A 21,778-nucleotide genomic window follows, 5' to 3' on the forward strand; every position below is an offset into this window, starting at 1 on the left:
TGAGGGACTGCGGGAGGGTGCTTAAGCAGTGGTGCTGCTCAGGAATTGAAGAAGACGGATAATACTTTGCAAGCTGCGCCACAGTCACTCTAAGAAAGCATCCTGGCTCCGGGGTCCCAGCGGAAGAAATGCGGGAGCTGCGGGACTCGGATTCCTAAATCCTGGATTTGGAAGGCGCCTGCAAACAAAGAAACAACCAAGTTAAGTTCCGACGGCGCGATAAGCAGAGTTCAAAATGAATCCTTCCTTCTCTGCTAGGGTGGAAATGCCTAGTCCACAGATCACACCACCCAGAACAGATCATCTGCTGTGGCGGTCTGGACTGTCCGCGCCGGGCACGCCCGAGGTTTCCCAAAGGCACTACCAGTCCCATGAAGCCCCGGGACGCGGGCGGTGATGACGAAGACTCCGCGGATTGGCCACGGGGCGGGGCGCGCAGTCCTTCTCCGGGGAGGTGGGGCGGGGTGCAGGGCGGAGCGAGCGGCGGCTCGGCGGGCACGCCCCCTAGCCGCGGCCCCCTCCCGGCCTCTCTCCACCGCCTTCTCTCGCTCTCGGGTCAGAGGGCCGGAGCGAGAAGATGGCGAAGACGTACGATTATCTGTTCAAGCTGCTGCTGATCGGCGACTCGGGCGTGGGCAAGACCTGCCTCCTGTTCCGCTTCTCCGAGGACGCCTTCAACACTACGTTCATCTCCACCATCGGTGAGGGAGGGGCCGCGGCCCGGGACTGGGAGTGAGAAATGGGGGGCGGGTACTTGGGGGCCTGGGAGAGGGCGAGCGAGGGCTTGGAAGCCTAGGAGAGGAGACCTCAGGAACCGTAGGGAGGCGAGGGCTGTGAGTGAGGGCGAAGGCTTGAGGGAGAGGGGCGGGCGGGGACGTGAGGCGGGGGTGTGGAGGGGGCAAAGGAAGGGGAAACCGGAGAAATAAGGGCTGTTGGGGAAACGAGAGGGTTCAGGGGCTGAGGTTGACAAGGAGGGATCCCAGAGGGACAAAGTGGGGGAACACAGGAAATCTCAGGGAGAGAGAAAAGAGGATAGTATATGTGAAAATGGATTAAAAAACAGCAAAGAGGAAGGAAACGTGAAGGGGGAAGAATGAGAGGGACGTGAAGTAAAGGAACAGAGGACACCAGGGACAAGAAGTGAGACCAGGCAGTTAATTGGAAGGGAACTGAGGGAAATGAATGATCGGGAGGTGAGAGATGAGGGGACATTGGCCATAAGAAATCCGGACGTAGATGCCGTGAGAGAGGGCAGAAGAAAATTGCAGGTGGGAGAAGGGTTCCGGGAACCAGTGGATGGCAGGAGAATACTTGGTGGAGAAAGTAAAAGAGAGCTGGGTGTGAGAAAAAGAAAAGGGGAAACAACATATGTTGTAAAGAGGTTGATCAGAGAAGATGGAAAAGGGAGAGGAAATGGAAAGCAGTGGGGCATAGGACATTTCCCAATATCTGGAAGCATTGGTTATGATTTTCTCTTTACTTCTGTTGGATCAAGGAGAAAACAAAAATGACTAATGATAGAATAATGTCAATGGAGCATTAAATTGTTCTGAGTTTGTTAAAGTTGTTGGAGACTTTTATGAATGATGTGGTCAGGAAAATATGGTTCACCTCTTTACTACCATCTCCTGAGGAATGGGACTTGAATATTTAACTTTTAAACCCAGAAACTGATCTAAAATTCTGCCTGCATGCCTGTGTATTTTGTTTTGGTTCTGATTATTACTTGTTAAATGAATCACAACATATTATATACCCCCCAATTACTTCCATTTGATTCAAGAGTTTTTTCTAATGTTGACTGGGAGCTGTCCTTCATCCATTTGTAGTGAAAGACATGTTGAGGTAACAAGATCTCTAACTTACTATAAACTGAAGAACAAATCAAAACTGGTTTAAGCTGAATGTGGAAATGACCTTAACATCATTTCCCTTAAATTAAGTAGAGTTAAGTAAGTACCTTAAGAATCTTAGCTTTTGGTTGCCTGTATGATGTGCCTGGCCTCTAATAGTAGTTTGTTAAGACATCTTTCATATTTCACCATGCATTTCTGGGATGAGAAATAATAGAGAACTACTGCTTGGTAATAAGTGTGTTTAAATATTTGTGAGTTTTAAGGATAATTCATCATTTCAAAAAAAGAATGCATGGGTATAGAGTACTTTTCAGTTCAAGTATTGGAAAAGACTCTCATTTGTTATTCTGATTGCTTTCATACAGATTGCATGGTCTAAAATCTCTTGAGTGTTATGATGTCTGGGATTAGGGAAGTTTAAGTTGCAAGTTCTTGGCAGTCAGTCTTGAGTGGGACTTTTTCTTTTCTGAGGAAGCAGATTTTAAATGTCATCTCTCAAGTATATTCCTAAGAGATTTGGTAGGAGCTGGTACAGCAACAAAAGGCATTAATTTTGACATTGGTACTAATTTCAAAACTCCAAATAACTTTTTTTCACTGTTGAATGCATATTGCAATACAGTTGGTAAAGGACAATTTCTAACAAGTGGGTACCCTTTGCCCATTCTATGTGGGACACTCCTAGAAATACCTTGCCTTGAAAGTGAGTAAGTCTCATTGATGATATTTCTGTTAAGTTCCTTGGATTTTTTTTTTTGCTTGTTCATAATAATTTCATTACTTTTCTCCCCCTCCCCTTAATTTTTGTCCCCCATTTCGTGTAAGGGCATCTGCTCCTTTTAAAATAGTAGCTTTTTTTTTTTTAATTTTTATTTTTGGGTACAGGCCTTGAACTTAGGTGTACTCGACTACTGAGATTTTCCCACATCCCCAGTCCTAGTTTGTATTTTATTTAGAGAAAGGGTCTCATTGAGTTGCCTGGCACCTTGCTTTTTGCTGAGGCTGGCTTTGAACTCATGATCCTTCTGCCTCAGCCTCCCTAGCTTCTGGGATTACAGGCATGCGCCACCATACCAGCAAAATAGTAGCTTTTAACTCTTACTTTTTTGGGCTGGGGATGTATAGCTCAGTGGTACAGCACATGATTAGCAGGCATGAGGCCCTAGATTCAATCCTCAGCACCCAATAACCCAATATAATATAAATATGTGTAAATATGTATGTATATATATTCTGAAGGATTCAAATTTTTCTTGTGTGGCATATATATAATATAATATATATATATAATATTTTATATATATATATATATATATAACTGAAATGAGCTTCTTTGGAGGGTTGCAGCTATTAAGAAATGAAAACCAGCATCCTGTAGCAGTTTAGAATAGGAGGTAGACATTAAATGGGGTGAATCTCATGGGGGAGCTTGATCTTTTTGTGTGGTGGATGTGGTAAACAGAAGCTGTGAGCTGTGTCTTCTTCAGTTGACCTGGAGGAGGAGGGGAAAATCCCATGCCTCTTATTTAGCCTCAGAGCTCCAACAGGAAGTGGTAGCACACTACCTTCAAACAGCAGGAGAATTTATGTACCTGAAACCTAATGCTTTGCCATTGAAATTAAGCTAGGAAAATAAGGTGAATGTTAACACTGTTCTAGTGAAAAATTCCACTAGATTCATCACTGTGGTGTTCACCTCTTTAGAGTCAAAGTTACTTCCCCTAAGCCTTTACCCTATCTTTAAATGATCTGAAAAGTTGAGGTGACAGTTGGTGGCCCATCTCCTCTCCAGTCATATTGTACCTACATGTGTAAATTTCTGGGGTTTTCTGTGAAAGGGTTTTGACAAAGGTCTGCTTTAGCATTACGGACATAACTTGATAAACTCTACATCACAGGAAATACTCATTTCTTAATGCCTGGGGTTTGCGTGTGTGTTTTGGTAGATATGTACACATGTCTGTTTTCTTCCCATGAAGATACTTTTAAGTCTTAATTTTGCCTGTTCAAAGTATGAGTAGTTTTTAAAAATGGGAGCCTGCCATCTTCAGACACTGTTGTGATTGGGGTTCTGTCATCATGAAAGGAAGGAGACCATTATCATTTTGGTTCCAGATATAGTTGTTTTATAGATACTTTCTTCTTCTCCCTCTCTAAGTTCTTACCATTCTCTGTCTCTTTCATTTCCTTTCTGTGCTTTGTTGTGGTCAGTGATTTCTTTTATCTGACTTATTGGGGATCTTCCAGTATATATCATTCAGGTAATAGTTGTTAAACATGGAGTATGGGTTGTTTTATCCACTTGAAGAAATTATAGGCACAGTGTTCAAGACCAACTGACCTTTCAGTTCAGATATTTGAAAATTTAAAAAATTTGTGATTGATTGGTTCCAAAAAACGTCCTTTATATAACCATTATTAACATTATTATATTGTAAAATATAACATTAAGACAACCAGGAATGGTAATACAATTAATCATATATGTCCTATGGGATGTGGCTGCCTTTTAATATTGATACAGATACATATTGATATCTTAAAATGGCCCTATGTGAAACAAGATGCTGATAGAACAAATAATTCAGCCCTGTCCTCTAACAGGACAATCTAAACTTCTTCCCTTTGCTGTCTCTCCCCTGCCCTACCCCCTTCTTCCTGTTAGGTATTTCCTGAGTGGTTTCATTATTTAGAATAGTCATACTTTGACAGCAGAGTCTTAGAAATTATCTTCTTTGTGCCCCACCCTAATTTTATAAATGAGAAAATGAATGTTTAGTTGATGTTCTCAAAATTACATAGCTGGTTGTAGCAGAGCCTTCAGTAAAGCTCCAAATCTGAGTCTGTCACTTTTCACAATGAGCTGCTGTTATTTCTGATCTGTATGATCATCTCCATAAATTCAATTCACCACCTTTTCTGGGAAGAATTAGATTTTGCATGCTTGCCTGTGTGAGGAAGTTAAGATGTTTCCACTTTTTTTTAAATATATTTTTTTAGGTGTTGATGGATCATTATTTTATTTATTTATTTATATGCGGTGCTGAGAATAGAACCCAGTGCCTCACACATGCTAGGCAAGCACTCTACCACTGAGCCACAACCCTAGCCCGGATGGTTCCACTTTCATTAACCATGTCTGCTTAGGGAAATAGTCAATGTCCATTAAATGGCTCTGATCCCTGTAAGAGTTTATACTGGGGTAACTCAGCATGTAGCTGTTCTTTGCCCTTTCTTTCTATGTTTGTAGTTTCAGCTTAGAAGATCAAAGTACGTTCTGCCATAAAAAATTTCTTCCGTGATCAAAATAACTAATGAAATAATTAATAGCCACATGTTGGTAATTGTTGCAGCTTAGTCTTGTTAGAACACTTTTAGACATTTTATTCTGTGACATTGCATATTTTTCTTGAGTTCCCTTTTCTTAAAATCAGGGTTAATACATGATAGCCCATGGGCCATATGTGGCCTGCAGCCTATTTCTGTGCAGTCCACAAGCTAAGAATAGTTTTTACTTTTTTTTTTTTCCAGTACTGGGGATTGAACCCAGGGATGCCTAACCACTGAGCCACTTTTTAATTTTTCCCCAGCCCCCGCCCCCTTTTAAAAATATTTATATTTTAGTACTAGTTGGACACAATACCTTTATTTTATTTGTTTATTTTTATGTGGTGCTGAGGATCGAACCCAGGGTCTTGCAAATACTAGGCGAGCACTCTACTGCTGAGCCACAACTCCAGCCCTCCCCAGCCCTTTTTTATTTTTTATTTTGAGACAGGGTCTCGCTAAGTCCTTAGGGCCTTGACAGATTGCTGAGGTTGATCCTGAACTTGTGATCCTCCTGCCTCAGCCTTCCAAGTCTCTGGGATTTAGGTGTGCACCACTGCACCCAGCTGGTTTTTACATTTTTAAAGATTATTTAAGAAATAAAACAAAACAATGAAGAATATGCAACAGAGGCCAAATGTATACAGAAAGCTCAAAAATATTTACTAACAGGTCCTTTATTTAAAAAAAAAAAAAGTTTGTTGACCTTTGCTTAAAATTAAAAAGTGTTTTTTGATTGGTAGCATTTCAAAGCTTTTATCAAGACTTATTGACTGAAAAACAAACTCTGTCATATTTACATTTTTATCCAAGATGAGATCAACATTTGGCTGAGCATAATCCAGATATGTACAGCAAGTTGATTTTAATTTTCATAGTTGTTTTCCTTGGTTTCAACTTCTTAAAGAAAAATATGCAAGGAACATGCAAGTTCAGATTGAACATTTTGTGCATAAAGCCTCGTTTTAATGTCATTGTGTTCTTTCTGAGCTGTCAGTAGATTTCTCATCTAAGTGATAACTTCAATAGCAACACTAGTTCAGAAAAAGTAGCATTTAATACTGGGTGTGAAGGGTTAAATTTATCTCCTTAATTAGTGTGCTAGTGAATGAAAAAGCTTTCTACAAATAAAGATGGGCACAGGGAAACTGAGTCTTGGATTCAGATGTGGATCTGTCTTAGGAATAAGTGTCCTTTAATAAAGAGCTTCACCATCTGTTCTACAAACACCAAGTCAGGGAGGGGGTTCTCTTGGCAACAACAGCAACATTGTTTGGATCTACTTAGAAAAGCTGGAGGGGAATAGTTTTAGATATTGTTTTAGAGGGAAATAAGTCTAATCTTTGAAGACAAGGAAAAATTTAGCAGTTGATTTTTGAATTGAATCCCATAACTGATCTGAAAAGAACCATAGAGCTGGAATGGGAAGACCAGAGAGCTGCTAGCATGGCCTGAGATGGTGCTGGTCTAGTTCTGCCAGCCTGCGCACAGCTCTGCTCTGGGATCAGCTCTCCTGTGGGTGGTTAGAGTTGTTACTTGGGAAAATTTTGCAGGAATGAATTTTCATAGTAAGATAAGAAGAGGTTTGGAGGGGGGATGGGGAAGTAGATTTTAGGTAGTGAATAATATTGTAAAGTATGAGATCACCAAGCTTCTGAAATGTAAATAGCCATGGGAAAACAAAAGGGAACTTTAGGGTAGGATTGTAGACTGTTTCTTAGGTCAGGGGTGCAAACTCAAATAGGCCAGGGAGGAGCCATGAATAAGGTAATTGGGCCCTGAATGGGAGGCAGTAAGGTATAGGGAATCCAACGTCTGCATTTCAGCTGCAGTTTTACCATCACCATGCTGGAAAGTCTTCTCATATTTCAAGATAGCCTAAAAATCTCTCATAAAAACCCAAAATTATGGGCAGTTAAACAACAACAAAATAGTGTAAGGGCCAAATGGACATGTCTATGGCTACATGAAGTCGTGAGCTGCCAGCTTACAAACCAGGCATGATGGTCAAGGATCTGTGATGATTAGGTACTTTAAAATTGATACTTTAATCAGAGATGGTGTATATAAGGAGAAGTCCTAAATTATTTTCATTTTCCAGGCAGTGAAGTTGTTGGTGGTTGGTTTGTGGTTGGTGTTAGGGAGATAGCATGTTAAATTAACTGTGGGTCTAGAGTCAGATCTGAGTTCCTATCCTGGCATCTGCTTCTCCTAACTTCAAGGCCTTTGGTAAGTGGGTTGTCCTTCTAGAGCCTTGGTTCCTTCATGTTCAGTAGGCTGTAAGAATACTGTATTACTTTTCAGGTTTGCTGTGAGTTGTCTAAAGTAAGAATCAAGTCTTATTTATCTTTTAAATTTCCAAGGCCTGTATTAAGTGATTGCACAATTGGACCAGTGAAAGGATAGATGTGAATTGTGAGAGAATTGTGAGAGCACAGTAAGAGCTGTAAAGCATTGCCTGAGTTTGCTGTTATTCTTTTATGGTGTTAGAGATGATTAGGTGATGTCTGAATTAAAAGTGTTTAACTTGAATTTTTAACACAAGAGTGTTATCTCCCCCAGCATAAAATGCTGTATATCTTTCTATAATCTCTTTTAAAGTGTTATTTAACAATATAAAAGATATTTCACTTATCTTTCAGTCTGCATAATAAGCTATTATTTTAACACCCTGCTTTCAACCCCCCACTAACATAAATACCAAATAGAAAATGAGTGAAATCACTGGGTTTGCATTAGAAGAGCCATTTCAGCTTTGTCTCTGCCCATTAGCTTCAAACAATGCAACAGATGCCTGTTAACAGTTTCATGCCCATTTTTAATTAGCAGATGGAGCTGTGTTTGTGTCTGTGTTCTGCCCAGCACTTATTTGAGTGACAGGGTACTGAGTGGATTAGAATTAGACTGGGTGTTTGGGTTCAATACAGCCAAATTCTTTTTTTAAAAAAATGCATATAAACATTTATTATATAGAACCATTTGCATATCTCTCACTAGAACAGCATGTATCTAGAGTAAAACTGACGTGAAGTTATGTTTTCTACACTTATTGCAGGAAGAATTTATCATTTTATGGTTTAAATGAAAGTTTCACTTTAATCTTGAAATTATCACAAAATGATTTTTTTTAAAGATGCAATTTACTGTTTTGACACAGTATGTTGAGGAATACCAGGGCTAGGATGGATAGGCTTCAGCATAGTATGTTGAGAAATAATGCAAATCTGGGGTGAAAAATGCCAGTACTGGTGGGTTAGTAGTGGTTGCCTGGAATGCTGTCTTCTGCAGGTTCTGAGGTCATATCTGAGCAGCAAGACTGATGGCTGTGGTGGATTCTTAACATTTGCCACAGAGGTGGCAACATCCCAGACATATGCTGTTTTCTAAATAAAACAGGTAGCGATATGCCCTCTAACATATTATGGCTACATTTCAGTATTAGTAATATTTTTAGTGAATAATTATTGGACATACTGTGTCAAGAGATGGGTCTTTTATGTTTGAAGGTTTTTCTTTGAATTAGTAAAAACCTGAAAGGATTTAGGTGCCTGGTTGTCTCTAGAGGAAGAAATAAATCTGCTTTTTTTTTTTTTTTTAGTTATTCCGGACTTCCTTTGGAAAGCCACATGAAGTGGTGGAAATGTTTAGAAGCAGTCTTGCACAGCAGCCCTGTTGGCTGTGATAAAATGTTTTCTTGCTGTCCTACCTAGAGCATTTAGCATGTTTAATTAGGCACTTTGATATTTACCAGTTGCTGAACCTTTGGACATTTTCCAGGAAGCTCTCATCTTCCTCAGCCCAGGATTTTAGTTCTTGGCACCCAAGGTAAATGCTAAAGCTCTGTCTGATATCATGTTCATCAAATTTAGGCTTACTGTCCTTAAGGTAGACCACAGTGCTGCTTGTCAGCTTTTGACAGCATTTCAGAACTTCAAAGCATTTGCAAAAGCTGTGTTAGGTGTGGAATCCCACCTCATCATGGTAAAAACCAACCACAGAGCTATTAGGCAATGTGTAAAGTTGCACAGCTTTCTGCTGGCAGAGCTGGTACTGGCAGGGCTTTCCATATCACATACTAATTTCACATATTTTGGCAAAGAACTTGGCAGTAATTGTTTTAATAAATTGTGGATATTTTCCTGGTATATAGAGTGGAGGGGCAACCTCTGAGGATGTATTATCAAATTTTGATGTGAAATAGAGGGTGAGCTGCTTAAAGTTATATTGTAGGCTCGATTCTTATGACTCTATGCAATGTATGTTTATCTGGAATAGGCATTACAAAATAATTTCTTCATACACATATACACACAAATACATAAAATCCATTACAAAACAAAAAACTTGCATTGTGAGGTGTAAGTGACTAATCTTCTGAAATTTGTTTATTGCTTATGAATTTGCATGGGGTAGCTGTTTATGGTTTTCAAAAAGAATTTTTTTTTTTTTTTACTTTTTTCTTTTCTAAAAGTCTCTGAATAAAATCTTGATACAGCATGGAAAACAATTCTTTATTGAGTGTTAACTGTTCTGTTTTTGAAATGGCTCAGACTTCTTTCTCATTTCACTAACCATTAGCAATTCATTCCTACCCAGGATTTGGGGAGAAGTGATTGGGTTGAGAAGAAAATTGTGAAAACAATATTCTGATCCCCACCCCATCCATTTCTTTGGCTATTTGTTCAGTCTCTTATGCTTTTGTTAGCAGCTGGAGTAAACTATTCAGTAAAAAAATTAATAGTGACTATGACTGCTATCATTCTTTTATATTGTATTAGAACTATGTGGTAAAAATTGGTGCTTGTCTTCGTCATAACTGGTGATGAGCAGTAAGCTACAGACTAGGGTATTGCCCACAAACAGAATAATATGAGTTGTACATTTCCTATTTTGTCTACATATATTGTTTTGAAATTTTCTAATTTTATGGAAGCATGAAATTTTAATTTTAATAACTTTTCATGAAAATGAAATCCACTACAATTAAATTGAAAAACATACATATATACTGCCAGTAGTGGTGTCTTAGACCTTTACCCTTCAACTTTGATAAACCATTACATTTTAAATTTGTGAACTCAAAAACTTCTTACCACCAAAAAAATCAGGTAATACAATCAATAAATGAAAAATTGAACTAAACTGACAATTCCCAAAAGAAAAAAATACAAATGACCAACAAATATGTGAAAAAAAATGTTTAACATTTTTTTGTGTGTGTGTTAAGGGGTTGCTGGGGATTGAACCTGGGGCGTTTTACCATTGAACCACATCCCCAGCCCTTTATGTTTTTTAAATTTTAAGACAGGGTCTCACTAGGTTGCTGAGGCCAGCCTTGAACTTGCAATCCTCTTGCCTCAGTCCCCTGAGTCACTAAGATTACAGGGGAGCATCACCAAGCCCAGCTTTAGCTTTTTTAGCAATCAGGAAAATGCAAATCAAAACTACACTGAAATTTTATCTCTCCAGTTAGAATGGCATCCATCATGAATACAAACAATAATAAAGTTTAGAGAGGAGGTAGAAGAAAAGGAACTTTTACACTGTTGGGAGTACAGACTAGTATAACCACTATGGAAATCAGTACGGAGGTTCCTCAAAAGAACCACCATATTACCCGGCTATATCACTCCTTGGTATATATCCTAAAGGATTAAAGTCAGTATATTGGCAATACAGGCATACCCATGTTTATAGAAGCCAAATTCATTAATCAAATTATGGGACCAGCCTAGTTTTCTGTCAGTAGATGAATAAATAAGGAAAGTGTAGTATATTTACATAAGAGAGTTTTAGCCATAAAGAAGAATGAAATTATGTCATATGTAGGAAAATGGATGGAACTTGAGAACATTAAGTGAAATAAGCCAAATTCAGAAAGGCAAGGGTCATGCATTCTTTCATAAGTGGAATCTAGAGAGAAAAAATAGGGGTTTAGGGGAGGGTTGGTAATCTCATAAAAATAGAAGAGAGACCAGTAGGGTAGAAGAAGGGGACCAAGGGGAGGGAAGAGGCGAAGAAGGTACTGGGGAATGAAGTTGACCAAATTATATTGTTATGTTGTGTGCATGTACATTTTTTGTAACAACGAATTCCACTTTCATCTATAATTATAATATGCCAAAAACAATGAAAATATTTAAAAATAAATAAGGTAATTATACTGTGAAATCATTGTATGATTTGCCACAATTTTTGTTCATATCATCTCTTAGTTATTGTAAAATAAATCACACAGTACTGTGAAAAACAATTGGTGCATCTTTCCAGCCTATCAGGGCACAATCTCCTCCCAAAGACATTAGACTGGCCTGTTTTCTCATCATAAAAGGTGAGTGCTAGCTTCATGATACTCAGTCTATGAAATCAGTGTCTGAAAAGGAAAACAGTTTTTCATTTTCATTCTTCTGCAGGTGCTTGTGTACAAGGGTTTTTTTCACCAGTGTGTTTGGATGTCATGTAGACAGAAGGAAGAAGTAGTAGTAGTTAATTCAGACAAACCTGTGTTACTCTTGGAAATTGGTGAAAATTTTTGTAGTATTGAAGGGATTGCTTAATGTTTTTGAATCCCGCCCTTAAAATGTCTTGGTTTTAGTGATAAAGCTGAATGTAACCATAAAAATAACTATTTGAATGTTGAAAGGAGTTCTTTGTATAAAGCCTTTTTAATTACTCTCATTTTCTTTACACTAAGCATGGCATGGTAGGTGAAAAATAATCTGAGACAACAGGATCTCTTTAGCTGGTGCTCAGTTTCCATTTGACAGATAAGAAGCCTGAGGCCCAGGGGCAGTTGCCCATGGTCATACGGACCCTGACATTGAGCATTAGTTTTCTGATTTTAAGTCTCTTTTCTCTTATACTTCACCTGCCTTCAGTTCTCTGGCAATGAAAAGATGCTGATGGTTTAGTTGGATACAGACAACATTTTGTAGGAGAAAAGGAAAGGATTGAACTAGGATGTCTAGGTCCAAGCACATCTCTGGTCCTTGATTGGCCATTTGCTTTGGGGTTGAAAAGGAGCTGCTGGGAGTGGGGTAAGATTTGAACTAGATCTGCAAGAACTTTCATTGCTTACCAAGTTAGGTAGGAAGAATTGTAGTGGTTTGTTCATGAACTACTCATGCCAGACAACTAAGTCATTAGCATTTTCCCTAAATTCACTCATTCTGGTAACATTTTTTGGCCTGCAAAATTTTGAGAGGAAAGGGCTGTTCTCTGTCTATAGCAGCCTCTCAAAATTTTGAGAGGTCATTTTAGCACAGTGATGAGAAAAGCTACAAGGATAAATATATGATACTTTGAAAGCACAGAAGAGAGTTTGGGGAGAGCTTTTAGGAGGAAATTACATGAATGCTCAAATCAGAACCCGAAGGAGGACTGAGCTGATAGAATGGGAGAGTGTGAAGAAGGAGAAATGGGGGTTAGGGGCTCCTGCCATTCGGCCCTTGGAGGAACTCCCATATCCCATTTGGCTGAAGGCTCAAATGAAATCTGGGGGATGTAATAAGAGGCAGAGCTGAAGGGTAATTAGATGGCAGATTATGAGGGGCTTTTAAACCTTGTTCAGAGCCTGGCTTTATCGAGAGTGTTAGGGAGTCACCTAGGGATCTTAGGCTAGGAGACCAGTTGGGATGTTAGTAAGACAGTATTAGTTGTCCCTTCCCTTCATCTGGATTTTTTCTGCATATAAAGTACTTGCATTTATATTCTTTTATGTAAACTCCCCTGAACATGGAAAGAGATTATTATTCTAGACAAGGAATCTCAAGTTTTAAGAGGATAATTGGTGTCTTGTAAGTAGGTAGAGAAACCAAGACTTGAGCCTCACACTTCAGATCTGGGCTGTTCTCTGTTTATAGCAGCCTGCACTTATCAGAAAAATCCTCTGAGGGACTCAGTGTATTGGGCACTTATTCATAGGTGTGATCCCTCTTGGTGGTCTGGAAGAACAGTAAAAGCTGACCAACAAACCCTTCAGAACTATGTTGAATGGGAAGATGAACAAGTCCCTCTGGACAGGCCCCAGCAATAGCTAATGCTAAAATGCATCATGTTGCCTATTGGCCCCTGGAGGTCAGTGGACTTGTGGTTTGGGGTTGTCTCTTGGACTCTAATCCAGTTCCTCAGGAAGCAATCAAACATGTACACACCAGAATGAAGGCAGGAAAGGACATAGTTTTATTGCAAAAATTCAATTTTTTTGCATAAAGAAAACTAATTATATCAGAAAGCTGCATTGTCTTTCCACTTGGGGCCATTGGTTTGATATGCTTGTATGTTGTTGGTCTTAGACTGATTTGCTAGGAACAGCTACCTTAATTGTAAGCTTCCTTCTTTTGTGAGTTAAGTTTCAACTTCACGGTAGCTTCTCCTTTTTTCTAGGGTGAAATTCTATCTACTCTAGCTTTTGTTTGTAAAACCCTGTTTGGCAAAGTTTTCCTTAGGTCACAGTGGCATTGTAAACTAGACTAATAACCTGATTTGTATGTTAACCCTAAATCTCTAGAATGCTGGTGTGTACCAGAAAGAAGAAAAAGCCTAAGCAGGTAAACTTTTGATTTTTATTTCTTTATTTATTCTTTTTAGATATACATGACAGTAGAGTGTATTTTCAAGCAGCTAATTTGATATGACAAAGTACACTTGCTAAAATGAACTCACCTTAGGGGCCCCTGGGCTCTCACTTAGCCTTTGCATTCTTGATATATACAGTGGTCCTTTTCTTCTCTCTGGCCCTAAAACAATAAAAGTTGGGCTGAGGTCTTTTAAGAAGCAGGCTACCAATAATCTCAGAAGAAAAAGTGGCAGAGTGATACTGTGAGAAAGATATTCATTATATGACTTCAGGCAAGTGCTGGGGTTCCATTTCTTCACATGCAGAAAGGGAATCTTGTGATATACACATTTCAAAATCCCTTTAAAAACTCTGACTTCAAGTTATAGCCAATGGACTTATTGAAAAATGGAAAAAGTAGACACAAAAAATCAAAATAATAGTGTAGATTAAAAAATAATAATAATTTTTTAAAAAAACTTAGACTTTTGACACACAAACCCCCAAGTTCAAATCCTGGTCTTACTGTTTCGTTTTTGAGAGCCTTTGGCAAATTATATAAGGGCTTTTGTTTCGTTTTGAGAATTGAATTCACTTGTTGTGTATATAATATCTCCAGCTCACTGAAAGCATACACACAAAAGTTGTATGTATATAAATGTGTATGAATGCATTCACTTTCAGTTCACTGAGGGTAAGTCGACACAGCTATAAGAAGCTTAGTAATCCTTGAGGGGTTCATCCTTATAGGACTTGCTTTTAATAAGAGCTGACATTATAATGCTTATGTTATATCAAATATTGTTCTAGGCATTAACATTTCTTGTGGATTGACCTATTTAAATACCCTTAGTATGTTTTAGTTGTATTTTGTTATTATCCTCATTTTTCAAAATGAGGTAATTGAGGCACAAAGTAATTGAAAAATTTCTCAAGGTCATATAGCTTGTAAGTGGTAGAAACAATCCAAATTTGAATTCAGTCTGCTTTTAGAGTCTGGGATTTTAACCATTGTCTTTCTGCTCTAACATGACTCAGAAGTATTTTTTTGAAAGAAGAAAGGAGGGAAAGAGAAGAAAAGAAAAGAGAGAGCAGAGATTTGTTATCTTCCAGGAGGCAGTGCAGGTTGAGCTGTGGCACTACTCTTTACCCACAGAGTTCTTTAACCCCCTTGATCTCAGTTCCCTTTTCTCTGCAAAGAATTGGTGTGAGGCAGTTTAATGAACGAATATAGTAGCGCATTTAACACAGGTCCGAGGATGTGGTCAAACTCACTAAATTGTTAAAGTTTTTTGTTTTATCTAGGGAGTCTTCAAAGCACTTATTAGGATGAGTTCCATTTAAAAAAATATTGGTTACCTAATGGGGTGTGCTTTGGGGTTCTAGAATTAGTTCTTTTTTTTTTTCCTAAGATACTTTTTTTTTATTAGTTCATTATAGTTCTTCATAATATTGGGGTTCATTTTGACATAATTATACAAGCATGGAATATAATTTGCTCCAGTTCAGTCCCTGATACTTATACCTTTCCCTTCCCTTCTCTCCTTCTCCCTTCCCTTTACTCTACTGATCTGTCTTCCATTTATAGGTAAATTGATGCCTTATGAGTATACATAAATGTGAAATTCACTGTGGTATATTATGCTTATAGGAAAGTTTGGTTAGTTTTTTTAAAAAATATTTTTTAGTTATAGATGAACACGATGCCTTTATTTTATTTATTTATTTTTATGTGGTGAAGATCAAACCCAGTGTCTTATACATGCGAGGCAAGCACTCTACCACTGAACCACAATCCTAGGCCAGAAAGTTTTGGTTAATTTTATTACACTGTTCCTCCCTTTTCTCATCTGTCCCTTCTCCCCCTCAATCTCCTTCCTCTACTGGTCTTTCTTCTGTAAAAAATTAATTCTTAAGAAAGTTTAGAATCACATGCATTTTATAAAGCTATAATTAGAAATATTCTTTAAACTCAGCCCCAAAGTGAAGGTGAGGGCCCCTGACCTCAGCTGGGTAAAGTGGCCTTGACCTCAGGTGTAGCACAGCAGCACAATTTAAGGAGCAAGTTTTTCTTGGTATTCCAACTGCTGCGTACTTACAGGGCATCTTCAGTTCCTCCTTTGGGTGAAAACAAAAGCAGTGTAGAATGCCCTGTCTAGAAGGGATTTCAATTTAAATATTTCAGCTCAATGCCCTCTGTTAGGGCTCTGAATTTTAAGTGCAGTGAGTTTCTGAGTGAAGTCTCCTGAATTTTAATGACTTTGTTTGCATACATGAATTTGAACAATACTTTGAATCCTGAAATGCTGTAGCTGATTTTAATGGAGTAAATTTGTCCAACTTCAAAGTTAATAGGTTTTTCTTTACCTAATAATCAAAATGATGATTTTTATCTCAAAAAGTCATTAATCATACTTTTACAGTATTAATATGTGCTATTAATTTCTTTTTAATCACTAAATTGTCTTATCAAGATAGTTAGGGAAATAAACATGCCAACATGATCATGAAGTACAATTTTCCCCCTTGTGATATTTAGTATATAATTACTACACTATACGTGGTAGACATAAAACCCAAATTGTGTTTGGTTTTTTACAGTACTTATTTTGGGCCAGGAAACTGAGGTGAGAGCTTAAAAGTGTTTTTGAACACTAAACATAGATAGATAGGTAGATGGCACAGGAGGTGGCAGGGACCAGGTTATGAAGGACCTTAAGAACAATATAAGAGGATAGATTTTATTCTGATTATAGTTGAAAGGGTTCCATGCAGGGAAGTAACCCATTTGACTTATAGTTTTAAAAGCTGCATTGGCTTTAAGAAAGAGTTCATTTTGAGATTTAGTGGCACTGAAAAACCATGGCCTGGAACTCTTTGGTTTAGCCCATTCCTTAAAATTAGGATGTATCTAGAAAAGTTAAAATGTTCAGATGCTGAGAGTTTCATTTTCTAATGACGCATAAAATTTTGTGTTGGTGGGTTCAGTTAATACTCAGAACCAATGAAATGTGCCAAAATGGTAGAAAGAGCAGAAGCCTTCAGAATCCATCACACATTGGGACTGGAATATTCTTCAGAGCTCAATTATCTGATGCTCAGGCACACAGTATCGGTTCATGAAATAAATGCACTATCTTTAATTTAATCCTGAGGAATGAATATTGGGCTCCTGCAGTAGTGATAGCTCATCCATTAGCATGTGCATAAGCTTCAAAGGATGTGTAATTATCACCTGTTATTGCTATGGTCTTTTTCTAGATGTGACAGCAATAAAATCGGCCTGTTTCCTTTTGACCCCATGTTTTATCTATAGTAATAAATGCCAGCTAACTTCTTTTATGCTTGTGCATAAACGTGCAGCTCCTGGTGCATAGAAAGCATAGAAACATTCAGTAAATATTTGTTGAGTGATTGTACAGTTAGCCAGTGGCAGTCTCCTTAAGCCCCAGATGTTCATGTCTCACTCAATTCATAGCAGATGACTCTCCTTTCCTCAATTTTCCTGAAGAGAGTCTCTACCCCTGTAACAATTGCTTCTTTAGTATCCTTTCTTGCTATCTCCAATTTCTGGGAATTTTCACCTTCCCTGTTCTCTTTGTCTGTTTGAAGAGCCCATTGCTAACTTGTTTGTTGATGTTCTTGATGTAATTCCTCCCTACTCTCTTGGGACCCAGCTCTGGAAATTATTCCTTCTCTCTCCTGTATCTTCTGTCTTATCTCTTTCTCTCTTAGTCTTCTGTCCTGATTTCCGAAATTGTCCCTATTCTAATAAGGCAGTCTGTAAACTTGCTTCTCCATCAAGTCACCCATTTCCCCAGCTCCATTTTTTTGTTGTTTAACTTCTTGAGACTCTAGTATGGCAATATGTAAATCAATGGATGTGTAACTGATGTGATTCTGCAATCTGTGTATGGGGTGAAGGTGGGAGTTCATAACCCACTTGAATCAAAGCGTGGAATATGATATGTCAAGAAATTTGTAATGTTTTGAACAACCAACAATAAAAAATTAAAATAAATAAATATATATATATATATATATATATATATATATATATATATATATATCCCTCAATAAAGAAAAACTTGTGGCCAAAAAAAAACTTCTTGAAACAGGTCTTGTCACTTGCACTTTCCTACCATCTCATTCATTAACTCCTTAAAATCCTGTTCCATCTGCCTCAGGACTGCACTTAGGTCCTTATGTCCTCCTTGTTGAATAGTATTTAGTGGAACCTTCTTAGTTCTGGTCCTTCTTGACCTCTCAGCAGCAGTTGGCACTGTTTATTACCTATCCTATGGGCTTTCAGGAATTATTTGCTCCAGTTTACTTCCTACCGTCCTAACTGCCTTCTGTTTCCATTGGTCGTCTCACTTTGCCTTTTAATTAAAGTCATTTTCCAAGTGTCTGTTCACTGTATTTTTCTTTTTTCTCCTTTGGAAATTATACACTTTAATATAATTTGTAATCATGTCCATCTGTGTGATTATTGCATTAATGTCTGTCTCTCCCTGCCAGATTGTCAACTCCATGAGTGCAGGTACCAGATCTGTTATTGTGCTTCATTGGATTCCTAGCAGCTGGTTCAGTGCTTGGCAGGTAATAGGAGTTCAGAAATCTTATAGTGATAAAGGAAGTAAACTTGCCCCATTCCATGCCTTCCACATGTCACTCCCCAACTCTCAATCTCATATTCCCACCCTCTTCTCTGATTAGCCCACCCCAAAATGCATTCATTTCCACCTCCTATCTAGTACCATTTTATGAATTTTCATGCATCTTTTAACTCTACCATACATATTTTTAAAAATGTTTTTTTAGTTGTAGATGAACACAATATCTTTATTTATTTATTTTTATGTGGTGCTGAGGATCGAACTCAGTGCCTCACACATGCAAGGCAAGAGCTCTACCACTGAGCTACAGCCCCAGCCCTACCATACATATTCTTTTCAGTCATGTTTGACTCTTCCTGAATCTCTACATACAATTTGCTGACAAGTTCTTTCCATTTTTCTCTGTATCACCCTAGTTTAAGCTCTCAAAACCTCTTACGGTGCCTTTATAGTGTTCTCTTAAGTGGCAAGTTCATTTTAGATCATGACTCTGATTGCCATTGATTATTCACCCCTTCCCTTAAAAGTCTTATTTCCTCTTGGCTTAATTGAATATATTGTCACTGGTCTATCATTCCAAACCCCATTAATGTGACTTCAGCTGTATCTTCCGTTCCATACAGGAGTCCTTTAACCCAGGGACCCTAACCACCTGTGTTGGGTAGGCTACAGTTGCACTGTAAAGGCCCTCATTTGAGAAGAAATGCCAGTTTTATGTCTCTGAGATGAAGTGCTGCCAACATTTTTGGAATTAAAATGCTTATTTACTTATAAAATGATGGTGATAATAGAGGTTGTCATTTTATTATCATTTGCACATATATATATATATATATATATATATATATATATATATATATATATATATAATGGAATTCTGGCTATTTTTTTTTCTCTATAACCACTCCCTTGCCGCAGAAATTTTACTGATTTCCAAAATTAAAAAGTCTAGAAATTACTGCTATATCCAGAATGGCTGACTCCACGAACATACCCCATTTCTTTTTATTTTTTAATTTTTTTATATTTATAGATAAAATCATGAATTTACCATGTACAACATGATAATTTGACACATATATACTGTACGATGAATACATCTAGTAATTAAAATATGTATTACCTCACATAGCATTTTTGTGGCAAGAATACTTTTTTTCTGGCAAGAATACTTTATATCCACTCTGTTAACATTTTTTTAAGAATACAATATAGGGGCTGGGGTGTGGCTTAGGGTAGAGCGCTTGTCTAACACGTGTGAGACCCTGGGTTCCATCCTCAGCACCACATAAAAATAAATAAGTGAACTAAAGGTATTGTGTCCAACTACAACTAAAAGATAAATATTTTTTAAAAATACAATATATTGTTAACTATAGTCACCATGCTGAACAATAGATCTCTTGAACTTATTTCTCCTATCTAACTGAAATTTTGTCTCCTTTCACCATTATCTTCCCAACCCCCCTAGATTAACCACAGTCCCTAGTAACCACCTCCTCTCTACTTCTGTGAGTTCACATTTTTCTTTTCCAGCTTCCAGTATGAGTGAGAACCTGATGCAGTATTTGTCTTTTTATGCCTGCTTATTTTACTTAACATCTTCCAGGTTCTCCTATGTTGTTGTAAATGACAGAATTTCCTACCTTTTCAAAGACTGAATAGTATTCCATGATGTATATAGACTATATTTTCTTTATCCATTCCTCTGTTGTTGGGCACTTAGGTTGGTGATTGTTACTAGATTGTTACTAGTGCTGCAGTGAACATGGAGTACAGGCATAGTAGGATTGCTGGATCATACAGAGTGGTTTTTTTTTTTTTTTTTATGATGCTAGGAATTGAACCCAGGGACTTATGCATGCTAGGCAAGCTCTCTACCCCTGGGCAACATCCCCAGCCCTTATTTTTAAATTTTTAGGAATTTTATGTTGTTTTCTATGATGGCTATACTGAATATATCTCATTTCTGCTTGTTGACATCCTGCCTGCCAGTCTTTATGCTCCTTATGTGTCACTTTCTTTATAACACCATGTCAGAGCCTTCACCTTGCCCATGCTCTCCTAACCCTTGCCACCTGAAAATTATTGCTCTTTCCTCTGTGCTACTCCGTGCCCTGCAGTATTTGTGTTTTGTCTGACATTTGCTATGTTCTTCCTGTGTTAGTAAGTGGAACTGTCTTCTTTTTCTACTTCTCTAACTCCCCCTCTCCCATGATATATTTCTTTAGGACAGACATTTGTTTTATCTTTGTGTTCATTGCCAAACACTGTACTTAGTACGAATTTGGTGCTCGAAAAATTTGTCATTGAATTGAATTTCAGGATGATAGTGATGAAATAATTTGACCAAATAAAATCCATCTTTTGGGGAAGGGGACCTTTAAAGGTATTCTAGGCAAGTACTCTACCGCTGAGCTACCCAGGTAGCTTAGAATTTCCCCCCACCCCTGATAATTCTAAAATTAAAATTACAGTTGCTTAGGAATGATTGTAGATTGTAACTCTGGACATCTGAGAGTGGGATTCAGGCCTGCAGTGATTTTGGTGGTTTAGTTGAGAAATTGTTTCATTTGGCATTATTCTGTGAAGGCTTTGTTGAAAAGTTGATCCTGATTTCTGCTCAGCAAAAGGGAGATGCCCTAGAAATTTTCTTTCTCTTCAGGTAAAGGCTATAATTTCTTTGCCTCTGACTTTCTCCAGAGTGGTCCTCACTCTGTGAACATTGGCCTGGTCTGAATAATGAGACTTTTTCCGTGTCTTTGGGAAGGCTACCTTTGTGCAATATACAGGCTTGTTGCTTATATTTGGGAATTTGATTTCCCTTCCTGCTTTGTCTACCTCTACTCTCTCCCTCAAAACCTTTTCATACTGAGTTTGAATTGTGTTAGAAGCCAACCTGAATGGGAGAAAGGTACTAACAGGGTTAGGCCTTCTGGTATATGCTTGAAGCATTCAAAGTACTTCTACTTCCAGGACCTTCTGTGGAATCATTTTTCATCTTTTTTCCACCCAAGCACTGAGATCATCCTGGGGTGTGTGTTTGTGTGTACACACTAAGAATGTGCTATACTACTGCTCTACATCCACAGTCCCTTGAGATCACTTTGGACTTGGGAAAGGTGGCAAGATTTCTGATATGGAAGACCCTCAAAGGAGAAGGATAAGCATGCCACTGCCTCTTATCTTTTCTTCTGAAAAAGAGTGGGGTAGTTCATTGGCAGATGGGCAGTGACCAGTGGGCCAGTTTTTCTAAGCTGTATGCTGGTTTTGTTTTGAATGACTGGTAGGCAAATAAAAGATGAGAAATTGAATTGTCTCTCGAAGAGAAGGAATGCTTAACCTTACCCCGCAGGCATTCTCCAGCAGCATACTCACAGTCCTGTGTGGTACGCTTCTAATTAGCTTTGAAGAACCAG

The 21,778-nt window shown here is 38.2% G+C and overlaps 1 protein-coding gene across 1 annotated transcript in view; it reads left to right on the forward strand.

Moving 5' to 3' along the window:
* The first annotated feature begins 505 nt into the window (after positions 1-505).
* Rab8b (RAB8B, member RAS oncogene family) overlaps positions 506-21,778 on the forward strand; it is a 64,730-nt gene continuing 43,457 nt past the window's right edge. The window contains exon 1 of the mRNA XM_027924493.2: positions 506-701. Within this exon, the coding sequence (XP_027780294.1) occupies positions 578-701 (124 nt within the window). The 5' untranslated portion in view covers positions 506-577. The remainder of the gene's footprint in view (positions 702-21,778) is intronic.

Source organism: Marmota flaviventris, chromosome 2, assembly GCF_047511675.1.
Source record: "Marmota flaviventris isolate mMarFla1 chromosome 2, mMarFla1.hap1, whole genome shotgun sequence".
Taxonomy (NCBI): Eukaryota; Metazoa; Chordata; class Mammalia; order Rodentia; family Sciuridae; genus Marmota; species Marmota flaviventris.